We start from the raw sequence: 13,741 nt of genomic DNA on the forward strand, positions 1-13,741 counted from the left end.
GTTTTTCAAACTGTTGACCAGTGAGAAATACATCTTATTTTATGGCTCAGTACACATATATGTAATTCACAAAATTTTAATCCTTTCTAAGTGGGGTACATTCTGATACATTCCATTCCATTTTTTTAAAAGCTGGTCATGATACTAAACTGATTTTACAGTCTACCAATAGTTCACATCCTGCAGTTTGAAAAACACTACTATTCATTTTTTCTTCGTTGTTATTAGTTTGGGAACATGTCTACTTTTATCCCTTTGCGAAGGGAAAACCAACTCAACTGAACTGCCTTTTCATCCTACTCATTATGAATTTCTCTGTGGTCTGTGGTGCCAGGCCAGCCTTTGGTGCTACCTGCTTCCTTCCTGCAAAGCAAGCATCTATTGAGCCTGCACTCTGGACACATGTGACCCAGTGCCAGGTGCCGTTGGCATGCAGGTAGGTTAGTACCCAGTTTTTGAAGAAAAGACACCACTACTCAGTCTAGACAAGTACTTCGTCAAAGGGTGGCCCATTCCTGAAGTGCAGTAAGCTCCTTGGAGGCTGTGAGGTGATCAGTGAAGGCTACAGAGAGAACAACCTGAGCAGGGAAAGAAAGCAAAGGGAATACGAGGCCGGGAGGTGTTTGGAACTTTTCTCAGCAGAAGTAGGGAGCCATTAGTGATTTTTAAGCCAGGTAGCTATAAGACCAGGTGAAGGTTTCAGGAAAGTTAGTTTGGCAAATCCATTTCAGTGAACAAAGCAAACAAACACCCCTTCCCTCCTGGAGCTTATGTTCCAGCAGTGGGGTTGGAGGCAGAGGGGTCAAGCTTGTATTGTTTACAAGGAATACTGTGTATGGAATGATGAGAAAGTGGAAGGGAGAAGGGTGAGGGTGATGGGAGAAGCTCAAATGGGATGCATCCCGCAGGGTGCCTGCCGTCGGGCAGACTGGTCAGGCCATGACTAGGGGTGGAGCTGTGGCCTAAGCGCCAGCAGTGGCAGTGCGGAGGGCAGTGGGCCGGCTAGCAGGGCTGTCAGCCTCCTGATCCTCTGTTTTCCTTTCAGAAACACTGTGTACAACATCCGGGGCAACAAGCAGACCCAGGGAACAGGCCACAGACCCCCAGGAGAAGATTCTCCCCTGAGCGAGGAGCCTCAGAGGGAGGAGCACCCCTCGGCCCCTGACCTTCGCACCCCAGGTGAGCCTCTGCCTGGGTCTGAGCTGCCTTCAGAGACGAAGTGGGTGCCCTCTCGCCTCCCCGTGAACCAGCATCCGTGCTTTTGTGTGTCAGAGATGGAACTCTCCAGGCCACCCCTCCTGGGCTTCCATGGGTCTAGTAGCAATGATTCTTTCTTTCTTTTCTGTTCTGTTCATTTTTTTTATTTTGGTAAAAATACATAACATTTACCACTTTAACCAATTTTAGTGTGTAATTCAGTGGCATTTGGTACATTCACGTCCTTGAGCAGGCATCGCTACCGTCCATTTCTGGAATGCTTTTCATCTTCCCAAACTGAAACACCAAGCAATGATTCTTGAGATAGTAAGGGAAAATATCTCTCACTTTTTCTTTCTTCCTTTCTTTCTTTTTTTTTTTTTAATTTATAAGGAAGAGATATAAAATTGCTTTTCTGGGGTGATTAAATTCAGATCTGCCTGAAGAAGCAGAATAAATGACCTCAAGGTATTCATCCCCGCTATGACATGGCACTTTATTATTTCTTTTACAAAATACTAGTGACCCATAACATCGAGGGGGTTGGTGTCTTTGAAATTGACATTGATGCCCTTAAAACATATTTTAACTATATAGAAACAGTTGGGAGAAAACTGACTAAGGCAGCACTGAGGGGTCTTGTGATAGAGATGACCCCTGGGCTGTATATATGTGACTCTAGAAAAAGCACCACTTTGGAGCAGTGCCTGATGAGGCCCCACAGATCACAACAAACACCTCAAGGGAAAATCAATACTGTATTGAATCAATAATAATAACAGAACTAGCACTTACATATAGCAGGTACTTTGTGCCAGGACTACTCTAAGCTTTTTTTTTTTTTTAGTAATAGTTCCATTAAGATATAATTCACATACCGTACAACTCAGTCCTTTGAAACACAATTCAGTGGCTTTCAGTATATTCACATTGTTTTGCGGCCATCACCATAATCAATTTTTTTTCTTTAATTTTTATTTATTTATTTTTTGGCTGTGTTGAGTCTTCGTTGCTGCAAGTGGGCTTTCTGTAGTTGTGGAGAGTGGAGGCTACTCTTCATTGCAGGCTTCTTATTGTGGTGGCTTCTCCTATTGCGAAGCACGGGCTCTAGGCATGAGGGCTTCAGTAGTTGCAGCACTTCAGCAGTTGTGACACACAGGCTTAGTTGCTCCAAGGCATGTGGGATCTTCCCAGAGCAGGAATCGAACCCGTGTCCCCTGCATTAGCAGGCGAATTCTTAACCACTGTGCCACCAGGGAAGTCCCATAATCAAATTTAAAACATTTTTATTACCCCCGGAAGAAACCCCATGCTCTTCAGCCATCAGTCCCAGTCTCCACCTCCCTCCAGCTCTAGGTGACCTCTAATCTACTGTCTATCTCTATAGATTTGCCTGTCCTGGGGATTGCATATAAATGAAATCTATAATATGTGGTCCTCTGTGATTGGTGTCTTTTACTCAGCAGAATCTTTTCAAGTTTCATCCATGTGCACGAAGCACTTTACATGCACTAACCTGTTTAGTCCTTACAACAACCTGAGCAGTAAATACTGTTCACCTCATTTAATAGCTGAGGGAACTGCGGACAGACATGTGGAGTGACTCACTGACGGCTGCACAGTGAGTAACAGAATAGGATTCAGGCCAAAGAGTCTGCCCCATATTGCTGCCTGAAGCCTCAAAGTCAGTGACTTTGCAGACTACCTCTTTATTGCCATGAAACCTTGTCCCCATACACAAAATCTGATACACAAAGCACATAAAAGCAGAGTTGAGGCAGAGCCGGGAGCCTAGGCTCCCTGTCAGCCTCCCCCGCTACACCCTCTTCCCCTCCCAGGCAGCCCTTGAGGCGCTCCCATAAAATCCTAGGGCGCTGATTGAAAACCACTGTCTTAGGCCTCCATTTCCCCAGCTGTAAGATGGGCACAGCGATCCTACCCTGCCTGCCCTCAGGGCTGTGGACAGTAGCATTATCAGGGAGCAGCAGGGCTCCAGGGGCCTCCCTACTCTCTTAGACCCCGTGGCAGCAAAGAGAAAGAAGCATTGCATTCCTCTGAGCTGGGCAGGCTGCTTTGTACCTGGCTCAACCAGATTTCTTTCAAGTCTGGAACAAGACCGTTCTGTTCTTGTACTCAACAAGGCCAAGGAGTTTCTGGTTCCTGTCACCTACTAGAGTAGTTTTTTATCTGTTCAAGACTATTTGGTTGGCTCTTGGCCTGGTCCCCAGAAGAAAGTTGCTAAGTCATTCAGCTTGTCCTGAAAGCCCTGCCTGTCCCCTCCTCTGGGATCTCATACCACAGGTCCTTATTTTTAATATCATAATCCCAAAAGAACTGGGTATGACTTACTAAAGTGTGTATCAGGGGGAAGATAAATGAGTAATTGGATTAGGAAATGTAGATAGGCTCAAGAAAAAATCCTATAGTGTACCAAAGGTGGGCAGCAGATGTGGCTCTGAGCTTCTCAGCAGCCAAGGCAAAGAGGGAAATGCAAGTGGTTAGATTATTTCCAGTGTCCATAAGACTGTAAACACATATTTTCTTGAAAGAAGCAAAGCTTTATCTGGCACTGAGAGCTGAGAAGAATTTCTCTTGGGGCCTCATAACGGACATGATGTGTATGTGCCATGTGATCAGGCTTCTCAAGGTCTCTCGCCCATATCATCAGGCCATCACATGTGCCTCAGTGCAGCCTACTGGCAGAGCCCTGAAGCACAGGCTGAGGGTAGGGCAGGACAACACGGTCTGGGTAAGTGATTCTCTAATGTTGGATTTAAGAATAAAATTTAGCAGACATTTTCTGTGAAGAGCCAGATAGTAGATATTTGAGGCATCGTGGGCCCTACAGTCTCTGTTGCAAGTACTCAACTCTGCCTTTTGTGGACTGAAAGCAGTACAGACCATGCACAAATAAATAGGCATGGCTGTATTCCAGTAAAACTTTATTTACAGAAGCAGGCCAGGGGTCTGATTTGGCCTGTGGGCCATCAGTTGCTAACTCAGGCCCTACTGGAAATAAAAGGATACAGCCTTGAGACATTCAGGTGTGGGAGACTTGTCTGCTAATTTCGCTTGTAATTAGAATCAAATGAGAGTTTACAGTACTCACTGGGGCAAGAATACAGAGTACAGATATTCTGTGTTCCTATCAATGGACAGATCTGTGTGCTTTGAAAATGGCCCAGAGTGTAGAAGTGAGATCTTGAAATAAGAAGAAATACATCCTGCCTGGGCATATGCCTGAGGAGATGGCCACCTGACAAACACCAGTGGGGTAGGCAGGAGTAGCCCATGCAGGTTGAGATCGGAAAGTAGGGAACTGAGAGTAGAGAACAGAGAGTAGAGGATGGGCTGGATGACCCGGCCAGCACAGTGTAAACAATGTTTGTATAATCTGGCGGTTCTCAGAATATAGTCCCTACACATGCTATATCAGCATCACCTAGGTACATTTAAAACTGCAATTCTCAAGCCCTGCCCCGGGCCTATTGATTGGAAAGCTCTGGGAGTAGGCTTCCCAATCTGCATTTTACCAAGCCTTCCAGGTGCTTCTGCAGCAAGCCCAAGTTTGAGAACTACTGAGGCCGCTGATCACTACCTCTGTGTTTCTTCTCTTGAGCAGGGAAAGATCCAGCAGATTCTCCGAAGCCTATACCCAAGTCCTCTCTGACCACCAACCTCATTCAGAAAGCCAAGCGCCAGAGCAACACCTTCCCGCTCTTCACCGAAGGACTCACGCGGCACCGAACCACCCAGGAGAAAGTGCTGGCCTTGGAGCAGCAGGTTCTGATGCTCACCGAAGAGCTAAAGGCTCAGAAGGTGAGCTCTGGCCCCAGAGAGGCCCCAGGCTTTAGTGGACTCCTCTGGGCCTGGAGCCTCTGGACCAGCTAGATGTGATGCATTAGCCAGTCTGTGGTCCTTAACGGCCAAACTGCAGGTGGCTGGAAATGCTCTGCTGTTGATCAATCAGGGACATGCTGTCACTCAAACTAGGTGATGGAAAGCCACCAAGGGCAGGGTCTCTCGGATCCCTCCTGGGGGACTCTACATGATCTGACCCCACACCCAAAGAGGGATGGTGTTTGGAGGAGGATGATCTGCATGCAGGGTCCTGGGAGGGGCCGCTGGAGGAACTGGGGGACCTTTGACGTGGCAGCTGGTGACTGGGTGCAGATCTGAAGGACTGTTACAGGACAGGGAAAGCAGGCAGGTCTGTGTGGCCCTGGGGCTGAGCCAGGCCCAACAGAGGACAGGGACAGGGAGGAAGATTTAGGCTTCATAGAGAAGTTAATTATAGCAGTTAAGAAAAGAAAGAGCTACCTGGTAGCTCTGACTACCCTGAGTCTCTTTCTGCTTTATTTCTGCTCTTGCTTCTGGAGAAGTAAGGGGTATACTGTATTTACTTCTAAATATTCTCCCCTTTGTACAATTCTTCTTTTCACTTCTGCTCTGTTTTTGGAGAACACAGTCCGGAAAAATGCTCTTCCTCCCTAGTTTTGCCCCTTCTCTGCCTTTCTTGCCCCTAAACAGTTATCACGGGAAACAGCAGAGGCTTCATTCCTGGCAGGTCCGGGGTTACATTTAACGAAGCAGCTGGTAATTAGAATCCTCAAAGGAGGAAGCTCATTCATTGATGTGTTCTCAATTCATCTGTTTATTCACAAAGCTTTTGCGGAGGGCCTGTTACAGGCAGGCAGTGTTCTAGGTGCTGGGGAGCAAACAGTGAGAAAAGACACAGCCCCGCCCTTGCAGGCCTTATAGCACCCAAACGTGTCCTTACAGCAGGTGAGGTCTCCTCTAATGCCACTTAGCCCAGACGTCTCCCTTTTGTCCCGTCACCTTTGTGTTCCTGCCATGGGACTGCTGGCCGCTCCTGAGAGCTGAGGGCATCCAGCTGAGCTGTAACAGCTTCCTGGTGCCTGTATCAGCACAGCTTAAGTCCCACACCTGACCTAGAAAGGAAGAGAACTGTAGAATGTAAACACTGCTTGTTGTTTCCATGCTTCTTCCCCTTCTTTCTAGGAAATGTGGGCAGCCTCCTGTGACTCAGCCTCTCCTTCTAAGGCATTAGGAATTGTCAAATGAAGTGGAGGGGCCCTGGGAGACCTGGATTTCATTCAGCTTTGCCCCCGATGGCTGTGCAGCCCTGGAGGACTCTCCATTCTTCCGTATAGGAGGCAAGCTCTTAGAGACTAGCAAGCGCTGCCCAGGCTGTCAACAAGTCCCCTACGGTCAGGGTGAAATGATCAGAAGGAAGTTGTTCGAACATTAAAGCATCTGGACTTTTTTACTAGTTCACTTTCCGGCAGACCTCAACCCTGTCCTGGGACAGATTGTGCGGAGGAGATCAGGTCTTGGGGTTTAGCTTTTGACTCACAAAATCAATGGATTGCACGCTCTCTGACCCATCTCCCAAATGGCTGCAGCGCCCGGTATGCGGGATCTTCATTCCCCGTCCAGGGATCGAACCCGAGCCCCCTGCAGTGGAAACGCGGTGTTCTAACCACTGGACCACCAGGGAGTTCCCTCTTCCTCTTTATATGGAGTAATACGCATGTTTTCTGAAGAGGCCTGTGTCCAGATTCATAAAGCCCGGTGCCCAGCACCCAGCAGCTGCCCCCACACGCAGGCGGTGATGGTTTGGGCTGTGACTGTGGCCTTGCCTGCTCTCCTTGTTGATTCCTTCCCGCTTTACAAGGAGTGAGGCACACCCCCCTCCCTGAGGGGCTCCAGGAGATGTGCTTGTGGGGCACAGCAGTGATGGGCGGAGGCCATCCTTACTTTTATTCCACATTTAGGAGGGGGACCCCAGCCCTACCAACTCTGGGGTTTTGCCTTCAACCCAAATACCAAAACCAAAGAGGAGAAGGAGAAAAAGAGACTGACTCTTGACCCAGAGGTAAGACAGAGAAGGCTGGCACAATCTTGGGGTGTCCATTGGTACCCTAGGCACTCAGAAATGCTGGTCAGAGAGCAGCTCTCCATCCGAGATCTTTTAAGTGTAATTCCTCAGCTGGGGAAGCAGTGCCCTGGACTTCCAGGGCCCATGTCTATAAGACGCCTTCCTGTGTCTCTTCAGTGGGAAGGTGCCACCTTTCTGCCTCGGGCTGCAAGGGGATGTGGGACCTGGGGTTCTTGTCCTGGCTCAGCCAGCCAGGCAGATGTGACCAATAGCTTTAGTGATTTTTTTTAAGAATTTGTATCTCGAACTCTGTTGGATGCTGTAAAGGGCACTGAGGTACATTGGGCCAAACCCCTGCCCTTGGGGACCTCACCATCCAGTAGGGAGATGTGAGCACAAGTAACTGCTGGTATGAAGTGTGGCCCCAGGACTGTGCTGGCTGGTGCCTTCCAGGCACTATCTCTACTCTTTACTTTACAGCAGTTATCCTCTCCTCTTCCTGACAGACCGAGGTTCTCAGAGGTTCTGCATGCCCATGACCTCCTGGGCGCTGAGTGAGGGTTCAGGCTCTGGTCTGTCTGCCTCCAGAGCTTCTGCTCTCTTCACTGTACCACATTCAAGGGGCTCAGAGAAGGTGGATGACTTGTCCAAGGTCACGCAGCTGGAAGAGCCAGGACTTGGGTGCTGGTCTCCTTCCCCAGGTCCAGGACTCCTCACAGCCCAGCCACCTCCTCCACACTCTCACAGTATAGCCCAGTATCAGGCACAAGCCCCGCAACTGCTCTTCAGAAAAAATGAACGCACGCCCTGTGATTTTAGTACCCACTAAGCCTTTATCCATCCCAGGCCCCTGCAGCGCTGGCCCCACAGGAGATCTGGACTCTAGGAGGTGGCACCAGGTGGCAGCTTGGCCTGGTGACCCAGGCTTTCAGAGTCTGCAGCATCACACCCAACCTGAAGGCTGTCTGCCGGCAGATGGAAGGCTGTTGTTTGTGGTGATATTAGCCATCTGTTGGCTGTCGGGAGGGATGAACCCCTCCCGGGCCCCACCCGGGGCCAGCTTAGCTTAGCTCACCCACAATTACTTGGTGAAGGCATATAACTCACTTAGGAAACTTGGTCAGAGCAAAGTGCGGTCTCTCACTTCTTGTTCCCCTTCTAGAACCCCAGCCCGAGACTTCAGAGTACAGGGCCTGGGGAAGGGTACAGCTCATGGAGGGAGGCTTGAGAGGGCCCCTGTGCTGGGGGAGGCACACTTGCCACACTCTCAGTGGAGTAGGACCATTATCTCCATTTTACATACAAGAAAGCTGAGGTTCGGTTTTCTGAAACACCCTCATGGATCTGGAATGGGAACCGAGGCCTCTGTAACTCCAAAGTCGGTGCTCCTTCACCTGCTCTCAGCTGGCCCCGAGCCCCTTAGGGGTCAGAGGCCGAAGAGCTGGACTCCCAGTCCAGTGCTCTCTCCACAAGCACTGTTGGACCCACCCACCTTGATTTTAGTGAGTGATGAAGGTATCAACACTTTAATATGATAAATGATTTACTGGCTTTTAAATGTTGACTAGAATGACAAACCAGTTGTCAAAATCTAAGATGGGCCAAACAATGATTCGATTAAGGAATATTAAAAGTATCGCTTGATCAGCTCTTCTGAGACTTGGTCCGAAAGCATTGCTTGTGATTGTGGGCGTGAGAAACAACCCAGATGTGCATCCGAGGGCTGGGATGGAGGGGACTGTGTACTCCATCCCAGGGGTGCTCTCCAGCTGCGGCAAATGATAGTGTTGCTTGATAATGACTGGCTTGGAGAGGTGCCATCACATCGTAAGGACAAAAGCAGCTTCCAGATGGGATATTCAGGCTTTCCTTTTTGTTTTTATGATTTCTATTTGATGTAAATGTGCATTTTTGTGACTGGCTTAATTCATCTAGCATAAGGTCCTCAAGGTTCATCCATGTTGTAACATGGGATGGGATTTCCTTCCTTTTTAAGATGGAATAATATTCCAGTGTATGCCACATTTTAGTTATCCATTCACCATCAACAGACACTTGGGTTGTTTCCACCTCTCGGGTTTTGTGAATAATGCTGCTATGAACATGGGTTATTTCCATTTTTAAAGAAATTGAAAGCATTTCAATGCAAAATCCATTAACTACACATGATGGAGAAGTGGAGGGTCTCAGGATTGGAGTTGGGAGCCCTCTGTTCTAGCTGCAGTTTTCCTGCTCGTGGAGATCCACCAGGTCCCTCTAGTCCTCTCCCTTCTCCTTTCTTGAGCTTCAGTCTCCCCATGTGACAGCGGGGTGACTGGAACAGGTGGTCTCCCAGGGGTGTCCAGCCTCCAGGTTTTCTGAATCCATGATCCATTCCCACGCCTCACCTTACACTTCCTGCTCTGGCTCCATCCCTCTCGCAGCTTCCTTTCTTCCTGTCTTACTCTGGTGTGTGGATCCTGGGGTGGGAGGGCAGCCTCCTGGGCTGGTGTCTTGGTCTTGGATTTTGAGAGCCACATGTGGGAGGGGAGAGACAGCTGATGAGGTGAAATGGGCTTCAGAGTTGACCCTCCCAAAGTTGGGGCACAGATACCCCCCTGATTCTGAGCCTAGGGCAAGTCTGAACAGCGGCCTGTGTTCGTTACTTCACCAGGCAGTTTACCCGAGGTAATCTCCAAATCTCAGCTGACTCAGAAAATGGTGTAGGCGTCTCAGTTTCCCTGCAGCCACAGGAATGATCGTCTCTCTCAGCACAGCCCTGGGAAGCTAACTTCTAAATTCCTAACATTCTGGTTTGGTTTGAAACCACCCTCCTCACCCCACCTTCCTGCCACACCCGGGACCCACAGCTCCGTACCTGTTCTTTCATTCCACAGACGCTCTGCTCACGCTGTTGGCTCAGCCCCATCTGGAAAGCCCTCCCAACCCTCAGCTCCCACCTTCTGCCCCTCGTCTCCCACATGCTGCTTGACCACCTCTGGCCCTTATCATTCTTTAGGATCAGTTTAAACTGCTCCACCTTTCTACAGAGTGCACTGGTCTTCCCCTGCCTCCACCCCAGGCGGAAGTCATTGCCCGCTGCCCTGTGCCCCCACAAACACCCTTGCTTCCCTCTCTCACAGAAAATCATTCTATGACAGTGGTTCATGTTTCCTCCCACCAGCCTCTGTGGTCCTTGGGGGCAGGAACTGTGACTGATCCCTCTCCAGGTCGCAGGGCCTGGCACAGAGCCTAGCTCGGACTGGGTGCTTGATAAAGGTTAGATGGATGGGTAGAAGAGAGAGAACCAGAAAAGGGACAGTCGCTAGTACCAAGGTTTCAGAAGATGTGTGCTAATTTGGTCTTGTCATTAGCTTCTCAAATGAAGTCATGATTTTGGGCAATTCTCCAAAATGGAATTGTTCTTAGCAAGTAACCCTATCCAGCCAATCATTATTTAAATACTTTGGCCTGCATACAGTTAACAGGTCTCCAGGAAACCACACTTCTCCAGATGAGACTGGCATAGAGTACTCAGTGTGACCTAAAGGCCCTAACTGCGAGGCCTACGGTTCACATGGGACTGGCTGCTGGGCTGCCTGGCCTCTGATCTTCTGGTCCTGGCCCTGAGTGAATTCACATCCCTGCTTTGGGGCAGGACAGGTCCCTGAGTGCTGGGGAGGTTGGAAGACACAGGGAGCAAGACCTTGAATTTCCACATGCATCAGGTGCCCCTGCCGAGGAATAAATCGAGGTGTGCTGCTTCTGAACTCCCTGGCGCCGCCTTGCAGGCCTCGCTTGATGGGCTGAGGGGTGGGCACAGATGAACTGACTGAAGCCCTGGGTGTGTAGCTAGGCGTGATGATTGCCAGTGTGTTTTCTCTCTAATGCCACCTCAGCTCGATTGGTAGCCCCTGCTTGGATGCAACGTTCAGAAGGCTTCAGAGGCCTCAGCTAGGCTTTAGCGGGAAGGAGAATTGAGAGTGACTAGTGATGTCTGCCTCAGGAGTGAGAGGGAAGAGCCCTGCCCACGTGCCACGCCGCTGCCACCCCTGCTTTCCTGACTGACCGAGCACAGGCTGCTCGGTGTCTGGATGATTTGGGATTAAATTCCACTCTGCTGGGCCTCAGTTTATTCATTTCTGAAATAAACGTAGTCAGGGTATAGGCAAAAACCTTAAAGTACTGTGGCCTAAAACAAATTGGAAGTTCATTTCTCTCTGACACTGAAGAATCCAAAGTTAAGTGCGCAGTTCCGAGCTGGTAGGGTGTCTGTGCCGTCCTCAACATGCAGCTTCTGCTCGTGCGCCCAACGTGGCTACTCTAGTTCTCACTCTAGTTTCCCAGCCAGAAGGAAAGAGAACTGGGCCAGCGGAGTGCATATGTAGTGGTTTTGAATGTGTGACCCCAAAGCTGCCCACAGCATTTCTCGTATCCACTTAGGCAGAATAGTCACTTGGCCACATCTAGCTATGAGCTTGGCTAGGAAATGTAGTCCTTGGCTGGGGAACCATGTGTCCAATTTAAACTCTTTTAAACAGAGAAAAAGAATGTAGGTACTGGAATGAGGTGCCCCAGGGAGTGGTGCTGGCCACTTCTCAGGGCTCTTAGGAGAACTGATGACAGCGTATGCCTTACCTCTGGCACCTAAAAGGCCTTCCCCACGTTCGCCCGGCATTTCCCTTTCCCCACGCAGGAGCTGGTGAAGATCCTGCACAAGGCACTGGAGGCTGCCCAGCAGGAAAAGAGGGTGTCCAGCGCGTACCTGGCAGCGGCCGAGGACAAGGACAGGCTGGAGCTGGTGCGGCACAAAGTGCGGCAGATCATGGAGCTGGGCAGGCGGGTGGAGGCCCTGGAGCAGGAGCGGGAGAGCCTGGTGCAGACGGCGAGCCTGCGGGAGCAGCAGGTGCAGGAGCTGCAGCAGCACGTGCAGCTGCTCATGGACAAGAACCAGGCCAAGCAGCAGGTCATCTGCAAGCTCTCTGAGAAGGTCACCCAGGACTTCATGCACCCCCCTCACCGGCCCCCCGCACCCCCTGAGGCGGCCGACAGGGACCTCCTGAGCCAACAGGAGAAGATGGAGCACCTGAAGGTAGGGGACCCTCCCTCCAGGCCCCGGGCCTTGACCCCAAGGCTTTTCTAGATAGAGCTGGGATGACCCTTGATACTGAGTATTCATAGCTGAAACAGATGTTGATGGGAGTGTCGCTCACACTTCCTCACTTTCATAACCAGAAGGCCCAATGCAATTCGACCTTTTCATGATATCCTAGGCTGAAAAGTGAAGGTATCTCTAAATTATGAAATTAGAGACGAAAGAGCCCAAAATGGAGTCAGAACTCCCAAGTGCTCTGAGGCCTGGCCTGCTCAGCCTCCTTTAGTGCCACGCGGATGCTCTCGGGAGCCCTCGAGGTGCCCGGTGGCCCTCCCCAGCAGTCCTGCACACGAGCAGTGACCTGTGGCTGGCCGTGACTTACTCACGATAGTGACAGTGCTCGCTAATCCTACTTACAGGTTGTCGGCTGTGTGGCAGGCACTGTCCTAGGTGCTTTACTTGCATCACTTCATTTAGTCCTCACACCAGCCCTGCGAGGCACGATGCGCTCCCCACTTTACAGATGAGATGGCCTGGGCTGAGAAAGCTGAAGTAACCTGCCCAGGGCTGTATGCAGAGGAAGTGGGGGGACTGGAACTGGGGTGTAGCCCACCTCTCTGACCAGTCTTGTCTGCTCTGCTGCCTTCCAGCTTCTGTGGCTTTTCCAGCCACCACCATCACCCCTGCAGCACCCTTGCCCAGGCTGTGGCTCTCACCTGGGAAAGGCCGCCCCATCCCGCAGGGACCAGTTACAGCACAGGGGGCAGGAACTGTATTTTAGGTGTGATGCCCGCCACAGGCTGCAGCCGCCTCTCTGGAGGGTGGTGACAGGAGCTGGGGATAGGTGCTCCGAGCCCCCTCCGTCCCTACTGGCAGCCGTATAGCCCCAGTCAGTCCTGCCCCGACCCTGGCACTCACAGCCACACGGGTATACACTGGATTACCGCGGAAATCCTGTGCTGCTGTATCAAAGAACTGCTGTTGGTGGGGTGAGAGGGGGAAAGGAAAAAAGAGAGAAATCCAGGAGCTTTTGAGAGACCAGTAGGCAGTGCAATACAGTGGCCACTCCCCCAGCTCTGAAATCAGGCAGGCTACCTCTTACTAGCTGTGTGGCCTCAGGCAAGTTATCTCACCTTTACATAACATGGCCTAACCAGTCCTACAAACAGAGTTTTTAGAAGGGTAAAAGAAGTTGACATGAAACCCAGATTCCTCACACTTCCCTGGTGGCGCAGTGGCTGTGAATCCGCCTGCCAATGCAGAAGACACGGGTTCAACCCCTGATCTGGGAAGATCCCACATGCTGCAGAGCAGCTAAGCCCGTGTGCCACAACTACTGAAGCCCAAGCACCCTAGAGCCCGCGCCATAACTGCAGCAAAGAGTAGCCCCCACTCGCCACAATTAGAGAAAGCCCGCAGGCACAGCAATGAAGACCCAATGCAAGCAAAAAAAAACAAAAAACAAAAACAAAAAAACCAGATTCCCTTCCCTTTCTCTCAGCATGAAAAAGCATATAACCAGTCTCTGAACCTTTTCTCTTATTTGGTCTAAAATCAGAGATTCTTGT

The 13,741-nt window shown here is 50.4% G+C and overlaps 1 protein-coding gene across 7 annotated transcripts in view; it reads left to right on the forward strand.

The window, feature by feature from the left end:
- The window catches only part of CORO2A (coronin 2A), a 105,352-nt gene that overhangs the window by 13,839 nt on the left and 77,772 nt on the right, over positions 1-13,741 (forward strand). For all 7 annotated transcript variants that reach the window (XR_009051560.1, XR_009051561.1, XM_057724611.1 and 4 more), the window contains 3 exons: positions 1,046-1,179; positions 4,820-5,016; positions 11,775-12,170. Coding sequence is in view for 5 of the 7 variants with exons in the window: in XM_057724611.1 (XP_057580594.1) it covers positions 1,046-1,179; positions 4,820-5,016; positions 11,775-12,170 (727 nt within the window). In the remaining 2 variants the exon portion in view is untranslated. The remainder of the gene's footprint in view (positions 1-1,045; positions 1,180-4,819; positions 5,017-11,774; positions 12,171-13,741) is intronic.

Source organism: Hippopotamus amphibius, chromosome 2 (assembly GCF_030028045.1).
Source record: "Hippopotamus amphibius kiboko isolate mHipAmp2 chromosome 2, mHipAmp2.hap2, whole genome shotgun sequence".
Taxonomy (NCBI): domain Eukaryota; kingdom Metazoa; phylum Chordata; class Mammalia; order Artiodactyla; family Hippopotamidae; genus Hippopotamus; species Hippopotamus amphibius.